Source organism: Raphanus sativus, chromosome 6, assembly GCF_000801105.2.
Source record: "Raphanus sativus cultivar WK10039 chromosome 6, ASM80110v3, whole genome shotgun sequence".
In the NCBI taxonomy this organism is placed as follows: Eukaryota; Viridiplantae; Streptophyta; class Magnoliopsida; order Brassicales; family Brassicaceae; genus Raphanus; species Raphanus sativus.
In genome coordinates, this window is record NC_079516.1 from 51,865,188 (window position 1) to 51,880,289 (window position 15,102).

The window sequence follows — 15,102 nt, forward strand, 5'->3', positions numbered from 1 at the left end:
ATAGTCCGATGGTCCGAGAAAACTAAATCTTAAATTAAAATATCGTTAAGATTAATGGTTATAAAAACCATCATTTCAAAAGAGAGTATAATAATATGAGCTTTCACATTTGAAATTACCAATTAATTTTAAATTGAAAATCTATGATAAATCCTGATTTAACAACTATATTTTATGCAAACGAAATTAGATAAGCATATTCATCAATTTTCAAAATGCATATGAGACCACGGAAATATTATTGAAGTTTTGAGAAGAGAAAAAACACTATATTTATACATCAATTTCACTCATAAAAACGTGCTCAGACCTTACGTTACATGGAAACGGAAGCGGGTACGTGGAAGCGGAAGCGTATGGAAGCGCAGAAGCGAAATTTTTAAAAAATTTAGGAAGCGGGTACGTGTTGGAAGCGTATATCCATATATACATATATATGTATATATATTAAAAATATAAAAAATATTTATATAATTTAGGACTAAAATCATATGATTTAAACTTAAAATAAAGCATTTATTAATTTATAATAATTTTGAAATAATCTCATATTAAAACTATAAAAATACACATAAATTAAGTTTAAAATAAATTATGATATTAATTATTTTAAAACTTCATAAATTTATTGACATAATATATTTGAATATGTGCTATATCTTTAATAAAAACATCAATGCATAAAGATGATTTATAGTATTAGTTTTAATATTTGTATATTTCTATTCTCTTTAATTCATTACTATTAAAATTTGGATTTTATATAAACTAAAAACTATGATTTTATATTTTTATGAATTATGACAATGGGTTTTAAAATAAAATGGAAGCGTGATTCCAAAACGGAATCGTAAGCTTCCAACGTGTTTTTAAAGAGAATATTTTGGAAACGTTTTGGAAGCGAGATTCCGTAAGCTTCCACAAGATTCCGATTCCGATTCCGATTCCGAAGCGGGAAGCGGACATCCGACGAAGCTTCCGTGCAACCTAGTCAGACCAAACTAATAATTGTGTCATCTTAAATTAAACAATACGAAAATGAATAAGAAACAGCTGTGAATTTTGCCGCTTAATATTCTGCGTGTTGTCTAATTATTTTATTTATCCAAATCAGTATTTACCATTTTTCCTAATTAGTTTATTTATATTTCGATTGAATTTTCTCCTTATGGCTGCTACTTTTTCTTCCCGAGAATTCAGAGAGACAATAATAATAATCAGAAAGTGCTAAAAAGCTTTAAAAAAACGCAGGAAGGAGGAGGAGGAGGAAGAGACCATCTCCACCTTCAAAAATCAGATAGAAAGAGAGAGAGAGAGAGGCCACAACGCTTTGATTCTTTTCGTACGTTCCTCTTCTCCGTACCTCGCAGATCCGCGATCCGATCCTTGTCTAAGTTTTACATTTTCTGTACGTACGATCCGATCCAGCTGAGAATAGATTCACTGTTTATCATGTTTAGGTTTCATTTCGATTTTGATTAGATCTGTGTTTCCTTTTTCGAAATTGCTAAAGATCTGTGGGAGCTGCAGCACTTTTTGAATGTCAAATCTTCGTAACTGATCGGTTTTGATTTGTTTTTTTTTTAGGCTGTGTAAGTAAGTATCCCGGATTATCGATTTGAATTGTTGTTCTATATCATTTGATTGCCAGGTGGCGATTTTTTTGTTTCCTTGATTAGTGTTTAGGTTTGGAAGCAATCCGATCATGGACTCACGTCGTTTTTTTTGCTAAATGATTCGTAGTATCTCTTATTGGATTCGTCTTTCTATTGAACTTCATTTTGTATATTCATTGTGAATGTAACTTTGTTTTATATTTTGTTTGAAACAGTTTGACATCAAAGGCTTCGTAGAGGGTGTTTAACGCATTTGTTTGTTCCTGGAACGAACATATACGAAGAAGATGAAGAAAGTCTTCGGTCAAACTGTCAGAGACCTGTAAGGATTATAATGCCTGGAATGGAACTCAATGATATCCCCAAGGCCAATTCGTGGTTTATTCTTTTTTTTTTTTTTTCTGAATTAACAAATGGTTGATTTTGTGTAATGATTTTTTTTTAGCAAGAGAGAGGTCAACAAGAAAGTTCTTAAAGTCCCTGGAATAGAACAGAAGGTAAAGGATACTCGCTTCTTCTCTGTTTTTTGGTTGTGTAGATCAGTTTCTTTATTATTATTTATTTTCCCTACAAGTTCAAATTTAAAGTGAGATTTAAAACATAGTTTCATGCTGTTTCGCACTTGGTCTTTTTCCTCTACAGGTTCTAGATGCTACTAGCAATGAGCCATGGGGACCTCATGGATCACTTCTGGCTGATCTTGCGCAAGCTTCAAGAAATTAGTTACTACAACCCCTTCCATCTGCTATAAAATTACTGTAATTATGATAGCACACAGGACTGACAGAAATGTTACTTTCCCTTGCAGCCATGAATACCAGCTGATCATGGGGGTCATATGGAAACGACTTAGCGACACTGGAAAGAACTGGAGGCACGTCTATAAGGTGATAAATATTAATGCTTTTTTTCTTGTTTTATATTGCTGTAGCAGTGAGTGAAACTATTTTTGTGTTGGTTTAACTCTTCTATCCACTTCAGGCTTTGACAGTTTTGGAGTACATGGTAGGCCATGGGTCAGAACGTGTTATAGACGAGATTAGAGAGCGTGCATATCAAATCTCGGTAATTGACCATGCGAAGTTCACCATTTAGAAGTATTCAGCATCAAAATATTTTTTTTGTGCTTATCTCAGCAGTTGACTATCTTGCGTCCATTTTCCCATGTGGCAGACATTGTCCGATTTTCAGTATATTGATTCTGGTGGTAGAGACCAAGGAAGCAATGTTAGAAAGAAATCACAGAGCCTGGTGGCGTTGGTTAATGACAAAGAAAGAATCGCTGAGGTCAGAGAGAAGGCTGCAGCTAACAGAGATAAGTAAGTAGCTTGTTAATTTTTAACATTTTTTCAAATTGATTGAGCCTTCTCTCAGTGATGGTCATGCGGGGCACTTGTTTGTTTTCTGGTTGCTAGTGGCCTAACAACTGTTATTATGTCTCCTATTAGTCTAGTCTATCAATTTATGGCACTTAAAGTCTTATTAGTTTCTCACTTTGAATGTTTTTAGTTCATAGAGATAGAAAATTACATGTCTTTGGGTTCAATAAATGTGTTTTATGAGCTGAACTTATCAACGTGACATTATTTTTACAACAGGTATCGCAGCTCAGCACCAGGTGGGATGTATAAGCCTTCAGGAGGATATGGGGACAGATATGATTACGGATCCCGGGATGACGAGCGAAGTAGTTATGGGAGAGAAAGAGAATATGGTTACAGGGATGATGATAGAAACAGTCGTGATGGAGATCGTTACTCTGAAGACCGGTATGGGAGAGATGGTAACAGGGAAGATGATTACAGGGGAAGGAGCAAAAGTGTTGATAACTTCCCACATAGTTCACGGGGTAGGAGTTCTGATAGGGAACGGACGTTTGAGGATGATGGCCATTCTTCATCACGGTATGTTGATCTGAAGTTTCCTTTGGACTTGATCTAAAGAAGAAGGGAACAATTTTGAGATTTAATCAACACTGTTGGATGGAATTTTTTTATTTGAATAGTAGCTTAGCAGTCCTTGGTGTCAAAAAGCATGTTTCGAGCACTTTTTAGTCTAGTTTCGTTTATACAATAAAACATTCCTCTTTATCGTGTAGGGGTAGTAATGCTCGAGCTGATGACAATTCTCAGGATGGGAGGTAATTTCTGATGAAGTTTGGGCCTTTTCTGATTGTATTAAGTTTTCTAAATTTATTCAACTCATATCTATATCCTTTCGGAATTATATATATATGATAGAGGTTCGCTCCAGAGGAAGTTTTCTGAGCAAAATATTGGTGCTCCACCTAGTTATGAAGAAGCTGTCAGTGAATCACGGAGCCCTGTATATAGTGAAAGGTGACAATTCTCTGCTATGCAGATTCAGAGCTACCTTGGTTTTATTGGTTCTGATGAATCTTTTTATGCCAGGGATGGTGGGGAGACCCCACAAGCTGCTGCTCCAGCAGCTGCTTCTCCTCCTCCTCCACAAGCTGTTGCTCCAGGAGCTTCTTCTCCTCCTCCTCCACAAGTTGCTGCCCCAGGGGCTGCTTCTCCTCCTACTGGAAGCAACACAGACAATAACTCTGCTGGTTTTGTTACTGAATCTTCTCCGCAGAAATTTGAGACTTTTGATGAATTTGATCCACGCGGTGCATTTACAGGTACAGAATTCTCGACGCTTGCGATTTCTTCAATTTCTAGTTTGTTAGATCTTTGGAATTTCCTCAGCTTCTTGCCTTTCAAACTCCTCTGCTGGATAGAGATTAATTTTCATTGTTAGTTTGGTTTGTTATGTACATCAACCTCTTTACTGGTTCTAAGTGTGAACGTTGTGCTTCGTTTCTTTTCCAGCTGCCCCTCCAGCATATGCATCTGCAGACGGTGCTTCAGCTCCTCCGACAGTGGCTTCGACAACTGCTCCTCCCACCTCAAACAGTGTCGAGATGGACTTACTTGACTCCCTCGCAGACGTATTTTCATCAAATGCATTGGCCATTGTACCTGCTGATTCTACATCTGGAGAAACCAACGGACAATCAAATGCTCCATCATTTTCTACATCGCAGCCATCAACTCAGGTATCGACACAGGCCTAACCAGTTGTACTGGGGATGTCCCTTTTCTCTTCTTTGTAACATTTATATTATTGCTGACTAAAATCTTCCACCACTGTACAGCCGTTTGATGACCCATTTGGTGAGTCTCCTTTCAAAGCCTTCACTTCTACGGACACCGACTCAAACCCGCAGCAAAGCTTTGGCGCTCCTTTCCAGCCAACACCACCAGCCTTCACCTCGGAGGCCTCACATACTGATACTACTGCTCATAACTTTGGATTTGAGGACTCATTTACTGCTGCTAATCCTGAACCTGCTGGTCAGAATGTGCAATCTCCATCAAACTCCCCAGGTTTTCCTCAAGAACAGTTTGCCACATCTCATAGTGATATTGATATTCTTGCTGGCATTCTCCCACCATCTGGTCCTCCAACTTCACTTCCACATCACTCGGGTGCCTCAGCTCCAACATCTCAGTTTCCTCACAGTGGAAACAACATGTATGAGGGATTTAATCCTCAGCCGGTAAATGCAGCTCCAAACATGCCCGGACAAACTCCATTTGGACAAGGTGTACAACCATATAACATGGTTCCTCATTCACAAAACATGACTGGAGGCACACCGTATCACAGTGGAGGCTTCATGCACCAGCCTGGCTCAGCGAATTACAACCCTGGAGTAGTAACTTCACACCCTACAAGCGAAAGCTTCCTTCCACGACCAGTTGCTGCCGCTTCATCCAGCTCACAGACTCCTTATTCTAACGCCAGTGGACCAGCCGGTCAGTTCATGGCACACCAGGGTCATGGAATGCCACCTTCCCATGTTCCACAAAGAACTCAATCTGGGCCTGTTACTATGCAAGGGAACAACAATTTCATGGGAGACATGTTCTCCCAACCTGGGCGAACAAACTCCTTGTCGTCATCGTCATCTCAACCAGATCTCACACCTTTCACAGGAGCGATTGAGATTGTTCCTCAGCCTCAGAAAAAGTTTGAGCCGAAATCATCAATCTGGGCAGACACGTTGAGCAGGGGTCTTGTCAACTTTAACATATCTGGACGTAAGATAGATTTCCGCCACAACAAAATGCCACCGATTTTGAAGCAAACTTTCTAACATCTTCCTTTTCAACTTATGTGCAGCTAAAACAAATCCATTGGCAGACATAGGAGTTGACTTTGAGGCGATCAACAGGAGGGAGAAACGGCTTGAGAAACCTACAAACACACCAGCACCAACATCGACTATCAACATGGGTAAAGCAATGGGATCAGGAACTGGCTTAGGGCGTGCAGGTGCAAATGCTATGAGACCTCCACCAAATCCAATGGTAGGCTCTGGCATGCCCATGGGCGGTGGGGGAATGGGTGTTGGTGGGTATGGGGGTATGAACCAAAACCAACAACCCATGGGTATGGGTATGGGAATGGGACCAGGCATGAACATGAACATGAACATGGGAGGAGGATATGGCCAAGGCTATCCAATGCAACCACAAAACCCAGGGATGGTCCCTGGTCAGAACATGCCAGGCAACAACAACAACTATAATCCTATGATGGGTCAAGGCGGTTACAATCCTCAACAACAACAATATGGTGGTGGATACCGGTAAGAGACCAAAGCCAAAAAATAACCACACTAGACACCGCTTGTAATATCAAGAACGGAACACACTCTAGTTCCGCCTTTGCCCTTTTATATTACCTTTTACATGAGATATGTAATATCAGTGGACAAAAGTAGTTGGGTTTGGCCAGCCGCTTCACGGAAGTACTCAGCTTACAGTATTCACCCGGTTCCTCGGAGTTTCTTTGCCTATTGATCTTCACCATCATTCTTTTTTCTCCTCTTTTTTTATTAGTATGGACCAAAACTGAGAGTGCTTTGTTGTTATACTTGTACCGGTGATCCCTCGTGTCTGCCCTTTTTGTTATATGCATATAATTTTTTTTTTTATTACATTTGTTTTGGGTTTCATGTATTGAATATTTGTATAACATTTTCTATGACGGAACAAATAAAATATTTCTTTTCTCTCTGTCTTTTACATGTTTGTTGACTGTATTCTCTTTCCAATTCGATTTCGGTTTGTGGTATAACTATCTCTTTTATCCGAATTAATTTTGTAAACAACACTACTATTCTTTTTTTTTTTCTTGTGTGCGCACGTCAAAAGACAGTCAAAGCATGTCACGTGAGCTTATTAGGTTTCACGTGATCATCTCCCTTCTTTCCTTCTTCAATAGAGAGACATATCTCTTGTACATCGGCCGACTTCATAAAAAAATAAACTTTTCCTTCCGTTTACTCTCTCTTCCGGCCGATAGAAACTCAGGTCAGTAGCTCGCCGTGCATCGACGATTAATAAGGTTTATTTCAATTTCGTGTTCTCTTTGGTTCTAAATTTCCAGTTTCATTACTTTTGCTCTTCTAGTCTTTTGGTTAAGAGACGAACTTGTGTTTGATCAGATTTTGCATTGATTTGTATTTTTATTTCTAATGTTTGACAGTTAAATTGAGCTTAGTTATGACTTATGACATAAACACAAGTTCCTAACTCTCTTGAAATTGTTAAGAATTTGCAGAAAGATTTGTGCTTTTTTTTCCGTAGGGTTTTGAAAAGGAATGATTTTTTAATTATTTCCGTAGGTTTGGTGTTTTCATCTGGGCTTGCAAATGGCTACAGAGACGGTTGTTCATGATCCGAGAAAACGTTCAATGGATGCTATCCAACAAAGACTTCAAAAAGATCAGCTTCGTCAACAACAACAACAACAACAAAAGAATGATAAAGACAAGAAGGGAGCTTCTGATGATGCCAATGTCTCTTCTTCTAAACAACCACTTAAAGCTCACTCACTGCCTCCTACTCCTCTTCCAAAGAAACCAATTACAAAAGGTTTTTTTTTTTTTTTTGATGGTTCAACTTATATAATGGACTTTGGTATTGATGGGATAATTGGGCTTTGTAGATCCCCAGGATGATGGTTTTGCTGCGTATATAAAGTTGTCTTATCCCGTTGATGACAAGTTGTTGGCAACCAATGTTAAGGTAGTAGTAGGTTCAAGAGGTTAAAAAAAAAAGATCAAACCACTGTCTGATTTTTGAGATATTGTTGCTGATTTGTTGTTTTTGTGATTTAGTTGTCTAGTGGAAAGAAAAATATAGCTGACAAGGTTTTGCATACTCTCCTCCGAAGCGGTGACTCTGCTCAAAAGTACTTGCAAGGTAAAAATGAGAAGAAGGTGGAGGAGAACAACTACATCCTTCTTGACAATTTTGTACAGTCACGTTCCTCCGGTTCTACCAAAGCATCGCTGATGAACTCTAAACGTTCTAAAACCCGCATGTCTATGAAGCGGCTCAAGAAATCTGGTGCTTTGAATTTGCCACAGGATCTCCAAAAGTAAGTAGTCCTCTTTTTTTCTATTGCTTTCATAGAGAGATTGAAACCGCCTCATCTTACTACGTCACTACGGTATTTTGAACAGAGTTTTCTTAAATGTTGACTGGCCTCACTTGTTTCTGGATTGCAGGTTTGATTTGTATAAGCCGATGCATGGTATGTGGGAAAGTTACATGATGAAACTCATCAAGGTGACCGGGTAAGCTTCCAACCAATTGGCATTGTACTTGAGGAAACTGAGGGGTGACCATTCTGACAATCTATCTTTGTTTTGTTTTTTTTGCAGGAAGGCTCAGCTAACCTCAACTCTTCTATCAGCAGATCTTCACGGTGCTTTCATGTTTGGTAATACTATGTTCTTTCACATATATGTAGTATTAAGATCGATCTTTTTAGCTCGTACTTTCAAAAATCAACTTCTATGTACGCTTGATCACTACCTTTAAACTAGTCATCCCCCATCAACTATCCACGCATTATACTTCTTTTTCGTATTGTAGTTTGTTCATTCTAATCAGAGAAACACGTTTTACTTTGGGACAGTTGCTGAATGCAAGATTGCATCATTCACTGGTGTACAAGGCATAATGATCCGCGAGACATCCCAAACATTTGGAATAATCACAAGAGAAGATAAACTTCGAGGTAACTTGATTAGCTAGCTTTTCACCACGTTTTTTTCTTCCCTTCCCAAAGCCTCAAAGACCTTAGCTTAGTAATTTGTAAATCAATCTTGTATCCAGTTGTACCGAAGAAGCCTTCTGTCTTCATCATCCAACTCGACTGCTGGAAAATCACATTACATGGAGACAAGTTTACTTCAAGAGACAGCGTTCTTCAACGTTGATGCTGAAACAAAGCATAATCTCGTAGTAAGCGACTATTGATGACCACTGAAGCATCCTTAGTCTTGCAAGATTTTTACTTGGAAAGCTTTCCTGATGTATGTTTTTACTGTTTTATGTTTATTAGTAGAAATTTATAAAAACAGAGAAATCGATCTTGGTGACTGATAATGTTAGACAAAAGGCACAGTTAAAGATTCCACTTCAGAACAGAGGGGGAGTCTTTTGACTTCATAACTTAAAAATGATAAAACTTTAACTCTACTAGAATTTGTCTGCTCTGATCTTGAAATCTAACTGCAGAAATAGTCTAAGACCAAAAAAAGAAACATGAATCCATCACACCAACACTTAACCAAAGCGCTGTCCTAAGCATCAATTCTTCTATTTCTAGGCTACATGCTCACCACTATCACTCCTTCTCTTCCAGAAGCTTCAGGAAACCCAATCACCATCATCATCTTACTTCCCACTCTGTTCCAAGAATTTTCACCAAGTGCTCCTTGCCCTGGCACGACCCTTGTTGTGTGTTCATGTTGTTTGTTCTTGCAAGAACTTTTTTTTTTTTTTGTAGAATGTCTTAGGAGAGATTTACGTCAAAGACTCACACTTTGTTGCATGTTTTGTTGTCTCATAAAGAGAGAGAGAGAGAGAGAGAGAGAGAGAGAGAGAGAGAGAGAGACTTTGCTTCAAAGTTTCCTATTACTTTTATAATATTCTCCCATATTTGGGATGTTAGTTCTATTCTTGAACATGTGTATGTGCCTCTCTGTCGCTTCCTTTTGACGTTTTCTTAGCTGTTTTTTTTTTTATCTTTCCCTCTTTCTCTATTCCTTTTTTGTTCTTTTGTGTTTTTCTCTTCTTCTTCCTCTTCTTTCTTTGTTCATTTAGTTATTTTGGGGTCCCTATATTTCTCCATCTCTTGCCTCTCATTTTGATTCATCCTCTCTGGTTTTTACTGCTCGTCTTTCTATTTGCATGTTTGCGTCATGGATCGTGATTTTCGTCGTCGTGGCCAAAAGGTAAATAACAAAAATCATCTTTGATTCAATTAAAAAAAAAATGTCCCAACTCTTGGGTGGTCGGTCATCATGTAAAGGTGTGTTAAATGGTGATCAGGAATTATAATACCAGCTTTTGTTTTGTTTTTGCATGCATAATGGTGATGATCAAGAATTTTAAAAGGATGTTTTTGTTGTTGTATGATGATAGAAACTAATGTTATTGATTTGATGGCAGAGTCCTCTGTTTTCTTTCTCTCCCATTCAACATTTTTAGAGACATCAAATCGAGTGGTTTTTGATGAAACTTGCAGGTGAATGATCGTTCACCGACCAGCCGCTTTGTTCGGTTGGATAAACCGACATCTGTAGACGATATTGATATAAGCAAGAAAGGAAAGATGCGTAGGTGGTTGTGTTGTTCTTGTCATGTACAAGAATCTTACCACCCTTCACCTGAACATAACCGATCCAAAACCCCTCCTACACGCAACTACGACTACGGTATTATCATCATCCCTCGTTCTTCAACTACATTTGTGATTGAATGATTAATCCTATTCAAATTAGATATTATTGGCCCTTCTTTAATGATTGCTTGTTTCACAAGTTAAAGTAGTTTTTGTTTATTATTTCCATCTGTTTGATGTCTTTCTTGCTTCCCAAGGAATCCATTTCCTATTGATATTATTTTCTTGTGTAGGACGTAACAATAAGAAACCACCAGTTCCTATGAAGCCTCCTACTGTCTCCAAGGAGCCTACTACTATCGAAGTCCCTGCAATGTCATTGTCTGAGCTCAAAGAAAAGACTGAGAACTTTGGATCAAAGGCTTTGATTGGAGAAGGATCCTATGGTAGAGTGTACTACGCAAACTTTGATGATGGCAAGGCCGTGGCTGTTAAAAAGCTCGATAACTCATCCGAACCCGAGACAAACGTGGAGTTCCTGACACAGGTCTCAAAGATTTCAAGGCTAAAGAACGACAACTTTGCTCAGCTTCTTGGCTATTGTGTTGAAGGAAACGTTCGTGTCCTTGCTTATGAGTTTGCCACAATGGGATCCTTGCACGACGTTTTACACGGTATGAAAGTTTTATCCTCAAACATCAACATAGGCTTGTTGTGATGGAGATTTGATCTGTTTTGATGTTGAAAACAGGAAGAAAGGGAGTACAAGGAGCACAACCTGGTCCAACGCTTGAGTGGATGCAACGAGTCAGAGTTGCCGTTGATGCAGCTAAAGGGTTAGAGTACTTACACGAGAAAGTTCAGCCTCCTGTTATACACAGAGATATTCGTTCTAGCAACGTGCTTCTTTTCGAAGACTTCAAAGCCAAGATTGCTGATTTCAATCTGTCGAACCAAGCTCCTGATATGGCTGCTCGTCTTCATTCCACTAGAGTCTTGGGGACATTTGGTTATCACGCGCCAGAGTATAATGCTCAATACTTTCTTGAATTCCTAGGAAACATAATGTTTGTAACTTTCAACATTTTTGGGGTTTTGCAGATATGCAATGACAGGACAGTTGACACAGAAGAGTGACGTTTACAGTTTTGGAGTTGTGCTTTTGGAGCTTCTAACCGGGAGAAAACCGGTTGATCACACGATGCCTCGTGGTCAGCAAAGTCTCGTCACTTGGGTAACTTAACTTACTTAACTTACTTGACCCTTTCTTGGCTACATCTATGTAAATCATTTATGTTCAGGCAACACCAAGGCTGAGTGAAGACAAAGTGAAGCAATGTGTTGATCCAAAACTCAGAGAAGAGTATCCTCCTAAAGCAGTTGCAAAGGTTATTAATTAATTTTATATACGTACAGTGAACCACTACTTGCAAGCTAAAACTTGTGTGTGTTTTGATGGTAAACAACAGCTTGCGGCGGTTGCAGCTTTGTGTGTGCAATACGAATCAGAGTTTAGGCCAAACATGAGCATTGTAGTAAAAGCTCTTCAACCACTCTTGAGGTCTTCAGGAACAGCTGCTGCTCGAAACGCTCAAACTTGATTTTTTCTTGGTTGTCGCGAGTTGATTCATTCATGTCCCCAAGGTTTACAGATGGCTTATTGAGGAGGAGATGGTGAGTAGAGTTGATGGAGATGGACTTAAGACTTCTGATTCCTGACTTCATAACAGAATCATAATTATACATAGCTTTTTTATGTTCTTTTAAAAGATGGTTCAGTAACCTCTGTTGTTTGATTAACAAACATTCTGTTAAAGTTGATTATGACACATATTTGTCTACGTTGTTTTATATTGTCACATTATTCTTCTGAAAGACACTTATAACTACTACTATAAGACTACTGTATAAAGAATTGCATTTTGTTTTATTCTCAACGAACACTGTTTCATTATGTTTCTTCCACATTGTTCTATATTGTCTAAAGAATTGCTTTTTGTTTTGTCTCAACGAACATTGTTTCATTATGTTTTTTTTTTTTTTTGATCAAAGTTTCATTATGTTTCTTTGGAATTAGAAAATTAATAAAAAAGATAACTTTTTTTATTTATGTACTTTCTTACACTGACACTTGCTGCATGGTGACTGTGACAGACCAATAAGGCTTAAGAATGAATGGCAATGAAGCTTTAGTCAGGATGACGTGTCATGCGGTTGATGAAAGCTTATAATTAATTGGGAAGTATATTTTTGTTTTTGTTTTTGTTTTCGAAACACATATTGTATTATGGGAAGTATATATACTTATAAAAAGATATTATTCCATATGGTATTAGTGTATTACCCATACCATAAACATTTTTTTAATTCTGGTCAAACTTATGTTGGACCATGAACTTATGTTGATTTATTTGCTATCTAGTTTTGCTTGTTTATCAAGTTCTGCTTCTTCTCCAAGTTCAACTTTTTTGTTTTGTTGTACACCTTTATCGAATAAGACACAGACCAGTTCTTAAAATAGTATAATAGCCGTTTGGGCAAGAACTCTTTGGTCCCTTCCGTTTTTTCTTTTTTTTAAACTCTTTTGGCCTCTTCCATTTTTTTAAAACTCTTTTGGTCTTTTCCATTTATTTTTAAAGGTCTCTTTCATCTAAGTGCTGTTTCTTTACTCAACCTCTAGGTTTCTATATTGGAGGATACGTTTTGCTGAGTTCGAGAGACGAAGAAGACTAGGGCTTTTGAGATGGATAGTCTGCGAAATCTATTACCCTTTTCAACGATCGGTAGTGACCTGAGAGAATCAAAGGATCTTGTTCAGAGACTCTCAGTGCCCGAGAGCACAAAGACCTTTGTGTTTGCAATCAAAGTCCCCGAGCATGATTCCACCATCTACTTACTCTCTGTCCAGAACTTATCTCAGAGATCTGCTGCTGATGCCGAGTGTCTTATACGTGAACTCCGTCCTGATGCTGTCGTGGCTCAGGTGAACCCTTCAGATTTTGGAGAAGTAGAGGAGGGCTCAATCCCAACTTCAGCTTTTAAAGTTGTTACACGCTGTCTTTCAGACGAGGGTCTTAACAAAGAAAAGTACCAAAGCGTTGCGGGGAACTTGGTTACGGAGGAGATTTTTGGGACGAGTTATAATGCACATCTATTGGCTGCTAAGAAGGTTGCTGAGGAGGTTGGCTCAACCTTTACGGTACTTGATTCTCCTTTTGTTATGGAAGGTCTGACTAAATCTCTCACAAGACAAGATTATTATTTTGGCTCTCCTTTAGGGTTTCGGATAAGCAATGATCAACAGACACTGATGCAGAGACTCTTCTCTTGGCATATCACTCAGCTCGGTAATGAGATAGAATCTGATGATAGTCCTGAGGTTCCACCGTTTGCTCTTTCCGTTTATAGCTTACTTGTCGAACTTCATAACATATTTAATGATCTCCCAGCTATTAGGAAAGCTCTAGGCAGTGCCACAAAGATGTTGTCTGATGTGAATAACGGTGAAGCCGTTGATGCAGAGTCTCTTTCTAAAGTTCACCTTTTCAGGCTTGCGGTCGAAGGTCTTAGGATTGCTTTGAACAAAGCTGGTCGGCTAAACAACGTCAGGAACCTAGGAACCCAAGTTCAGTTTTCAAAGCTCTCTTCTGTGGACAAAGCTTATGCACTTATGGCGGATGATCTTCGTGGTCAGGCTAAGAAGTTCAAGAGTATAGTAGCGGTGGTAGACGCAGGTAACCTCGCAGGTCTTAGGAGGCACTGGAGGACTTGTGTTCCTCAACAAGTCAAAGATATGTCGACAGAGCATACGGTGCAGGATCTTGATAGCAATAATGATGATGATTCAAAGCTAAAACCGGCGGTGGCGGTTGGTGGTGCAGTGGCTTTAACACTACCATCAAAGGCCAGGTTCTTGAGCCTTTTCTTGACACGCAAGGCATTGGCATTTACCAAAGTGTTGTATCCCTCAGCAATGAGGGCAATGTTTCTGGTGAAATCATCGTTATTATCCGGCGAGAGAATCAGAGGAGTAACACAGTATGTTCTGACTTCAGCTGAAGGTACTAGCTTGGATGCCACGAGAGCTGCATTCTATGCGATGATGATGCGGAAGAGACTAGCAAAACCTATCGGGGCCTTACCAGTGGCGGTGTTTGGAGCCGGTCTTGCAACTTGTGCGGGGTTGCTCTGCTGCGAAGATGGGATCGAATGTGCGGCTCTGACTATTCCCTCAGCTTCTTCGATTGCAAAACTTGGTCGAGGGATTCAGAACTTGCATGAGGCGTCTCTGGAAGTGACAAGGAGAGGAAACACCAAGGTAGATAAGACAGTGGGGGCTCTTAGTCATAGGCTGAGGGACTTAACGCTTAATTATTTAAATTTCAAACCAAATCTGGTTCGTTTTATTTGTAGACGTTGTATCAAATAAGACGCATATTTTTTTTTTACTTTTCTTTTCCAGCATAAATCTTATTATTGATTTTCAACTAGTAAAATCTTAATTTGATTGTCAATATAAAAACTGTTAGGTTGGCTCCAAAAGCTGAACCGAAAGCAAAGGAAATAATTACATCATCAAATATGTAAAACATATCATTTTCAATAAATGTTTTATTAAATTCTAAGAAATAAAAATTACAATAAGTTATTCGATATAAATAAACTGAGTATGTCATATTTTTGAAAATTCAATAAGTTGAGCTCAAACAAAACTAAACATTTTTATTATGAAAACAAAAATGTTAAGCAAGAAGAAAAACTACAATAATGA

The 15,102-nt window shown here is 38.6% G+C and overlaps 4 protein-coding genes across 6 annotated transcripts; all 4 read left to right on the forward strand.

The window, feature by feature from the left end:
- The first annotated feature begins 1,180 nt into the window (after positions 1-1,180).
- LOC108812116 (clathrin interactor EPSIN 2) lies at positions 1,181-6,706 on the forward strand. Of its 2 annotated transcripts, none has more exons than XM_018584284.2 (14): positions 1,181-1,408; positions 1,832-1,938; positions 2,062-2,113; positions 2,259-2,338; positions 2,425-2,503; positions 2,598-2,681; positions 2,790-2,935; positions 3,215-3,520; positions 3,715-3,756; positions 3,857-3,955; positions 4,028-4,260; positions 4,451-4,677; positions 4,777-5,725; positions 5,808-6,706. In XM_018584284.2, exons 2-14 carry the CDS (start codon positions 1,904-1,906, stop codon positions 6,278-6,280), a joined length of 2,805 nt encoding a protein of 934 aa, XP_018439786.2. In that variant the 5' UTR covers positions 1,181-1,408; positions 1,832-1,903; the 3' UTR covers positions 6,281-6,706. The 2 variants fall into 2 exon arrangements, with proteins under 2 accessions (XP_018439786.2, XP_018439787.2); XM_018584285.2 differs by having other exon boundaries at positions 1,182-1,342.
- A 143-nt stretch (positions 6,707-6,849) lies between these two features.
- Positions 6,850-9,184, forward strand: LOC108807401 (ribonuclease MRP protein subunit POP4). 2 transcript variants are annotated; one of them, XM_018579683.2, is made up of 8 exons: positions 6,850-7,003; positions 7,318-7,567; positions 7,641-7,720; positions 7,813-8,075; positions 8,206-8,274; positions 8,362-8,420; positions 8,619-8,720; positions 8,819-9,184. In XM_018579683.2, the coding sequence occupies exons 2-8, from the start codon at positions 7,345-7,347 to the stop codon at positions 8,920-8,922; spliced, it is 900 nt and encodes a 299-aa protein (XP_018435185.1). In that variant the 5' UTR covers positions 6,850-7,003; positions 7,318-7,344; the 3' UTR covers positions 8,923-9,184. The 2 variants fall into 2 exon arrangements, with proteins under 2 accessions (XP_018435185.1, XP_018435184.1); XM_018579682.2 differs by having other exon boundaries at positions 6,884-7,037.
- A 488-nt stretch (positions 9,185-9,672) lies between these two features.
- Positions 9,673-12,210, forward strand: LOC108809475 (PTI1-like tyrosine-protein kinase 3). Its single transcript, XM_056989810.1, has 7 exons — positions 9,673-9,942; positions 10,236-10,425; positions 10,625-11,005; positions 11,083-11,356; positions 11,433-11,565; positions 11,633-11,719; positions 11,801-12,210. The coding sequence occupies exons 1-7, from the start codon at positions 9,910-9,912 to the stop codon at positions 11,930-11,932; spliced, it is 1,230 nt and encodes a 409-aa protein (XP_056845790.1). The 5' UTR covers positions 9,673-9,909; the 3' UTR covers positions 11,933-12,210.
- Positions 12,211-12,856: 646 nt separating this feature from the next.
- Positions 12,857-14,779, forward strand: LOC108809490 (uncharacterized). Its single transcript, XM_056986865.1, has one exon. It carries the CDS (start codon positions 13,075-13,077, stop codon positions 14,758-14,760), a length of 1,686 nt encoding a protein of 561 aa, XP_056842845.1. The 5' UTR covers positions 12,857-13,074; the 3' UTR covers positions 14,761-14,779.
- Positions 14,780-15,102: the final 323 nt, after the last annotated feature.

Bases quoted from the DNA above. Each gene is read 5' to 3' on its own strand.
- LOC108807401 (XM_018579683.2), top strand. From the start codon at position 7,345: ATGGCTACAGAGACGGTTGTTCATGATCCGAGAAAACGTTCAATGGAT. The intron at 7,721-7,812 runs GTAGTAGTAGGT...TTTGTGATTTAG, and splicing joins TGTTGGCAACCAATGTTAAG to TTGTCTAGTGGAAAGAAAAA. The intron at 8,275-8,361 runs GTAAGCTTCCAA...TTTTTTTTGCAG, and splicing joins AAACTCATCAAGGTGACCGG to GAAGGCTCAGCTAACCTCAA.
- LOC108809475 (XM_056989810.1), top strand. From the start codon at position 9,910: ATGGATCGTGATTTTCGTCGTCGTGGCCAAAAG. The intron at 11,006-11,082 runs GTATGAAAGTTT...TGTTGAAAACAG, and splicing joins CTTGCACGACGTTTTACACG to GAAGAAAGGGAGTACAAGGA. The intron at 11,357-11,432 runs GTATAATGCTCA...GGGGTTTTGCAG, and splicing joins TTTGGTTATCACGCGCCAGA to ATATGCAATGACAGGACAGT.
- LOC108809490 (XM_056986865.1), top strand. From the start codon at position 13,075: ATGGATAGTCTGCGAAATCTATTACCCTTTTCAACGATCGGTAGTGAC.
- LOC108812116 (XM_018584284.2), top strand. From the start codon at position 1,904: ATGAAGAAAGTCTTCGGTCAAACTGTCAGAGACCT. The intron at 3,757-3,856 runs GTAATTTCTGAT...TATATATGATAG, and splicing joins GACAATTCTCAGGATGGGAG to AGGTTCGCTCCAGAGGAAGT. The intron at 4,261-4,450 runs GTACAGAATTCT...TTTCTTTTCCAG, and splicing joins TCCACGCGGTGCATTTACAG to CTGCCCCTCCAGCATATGCA.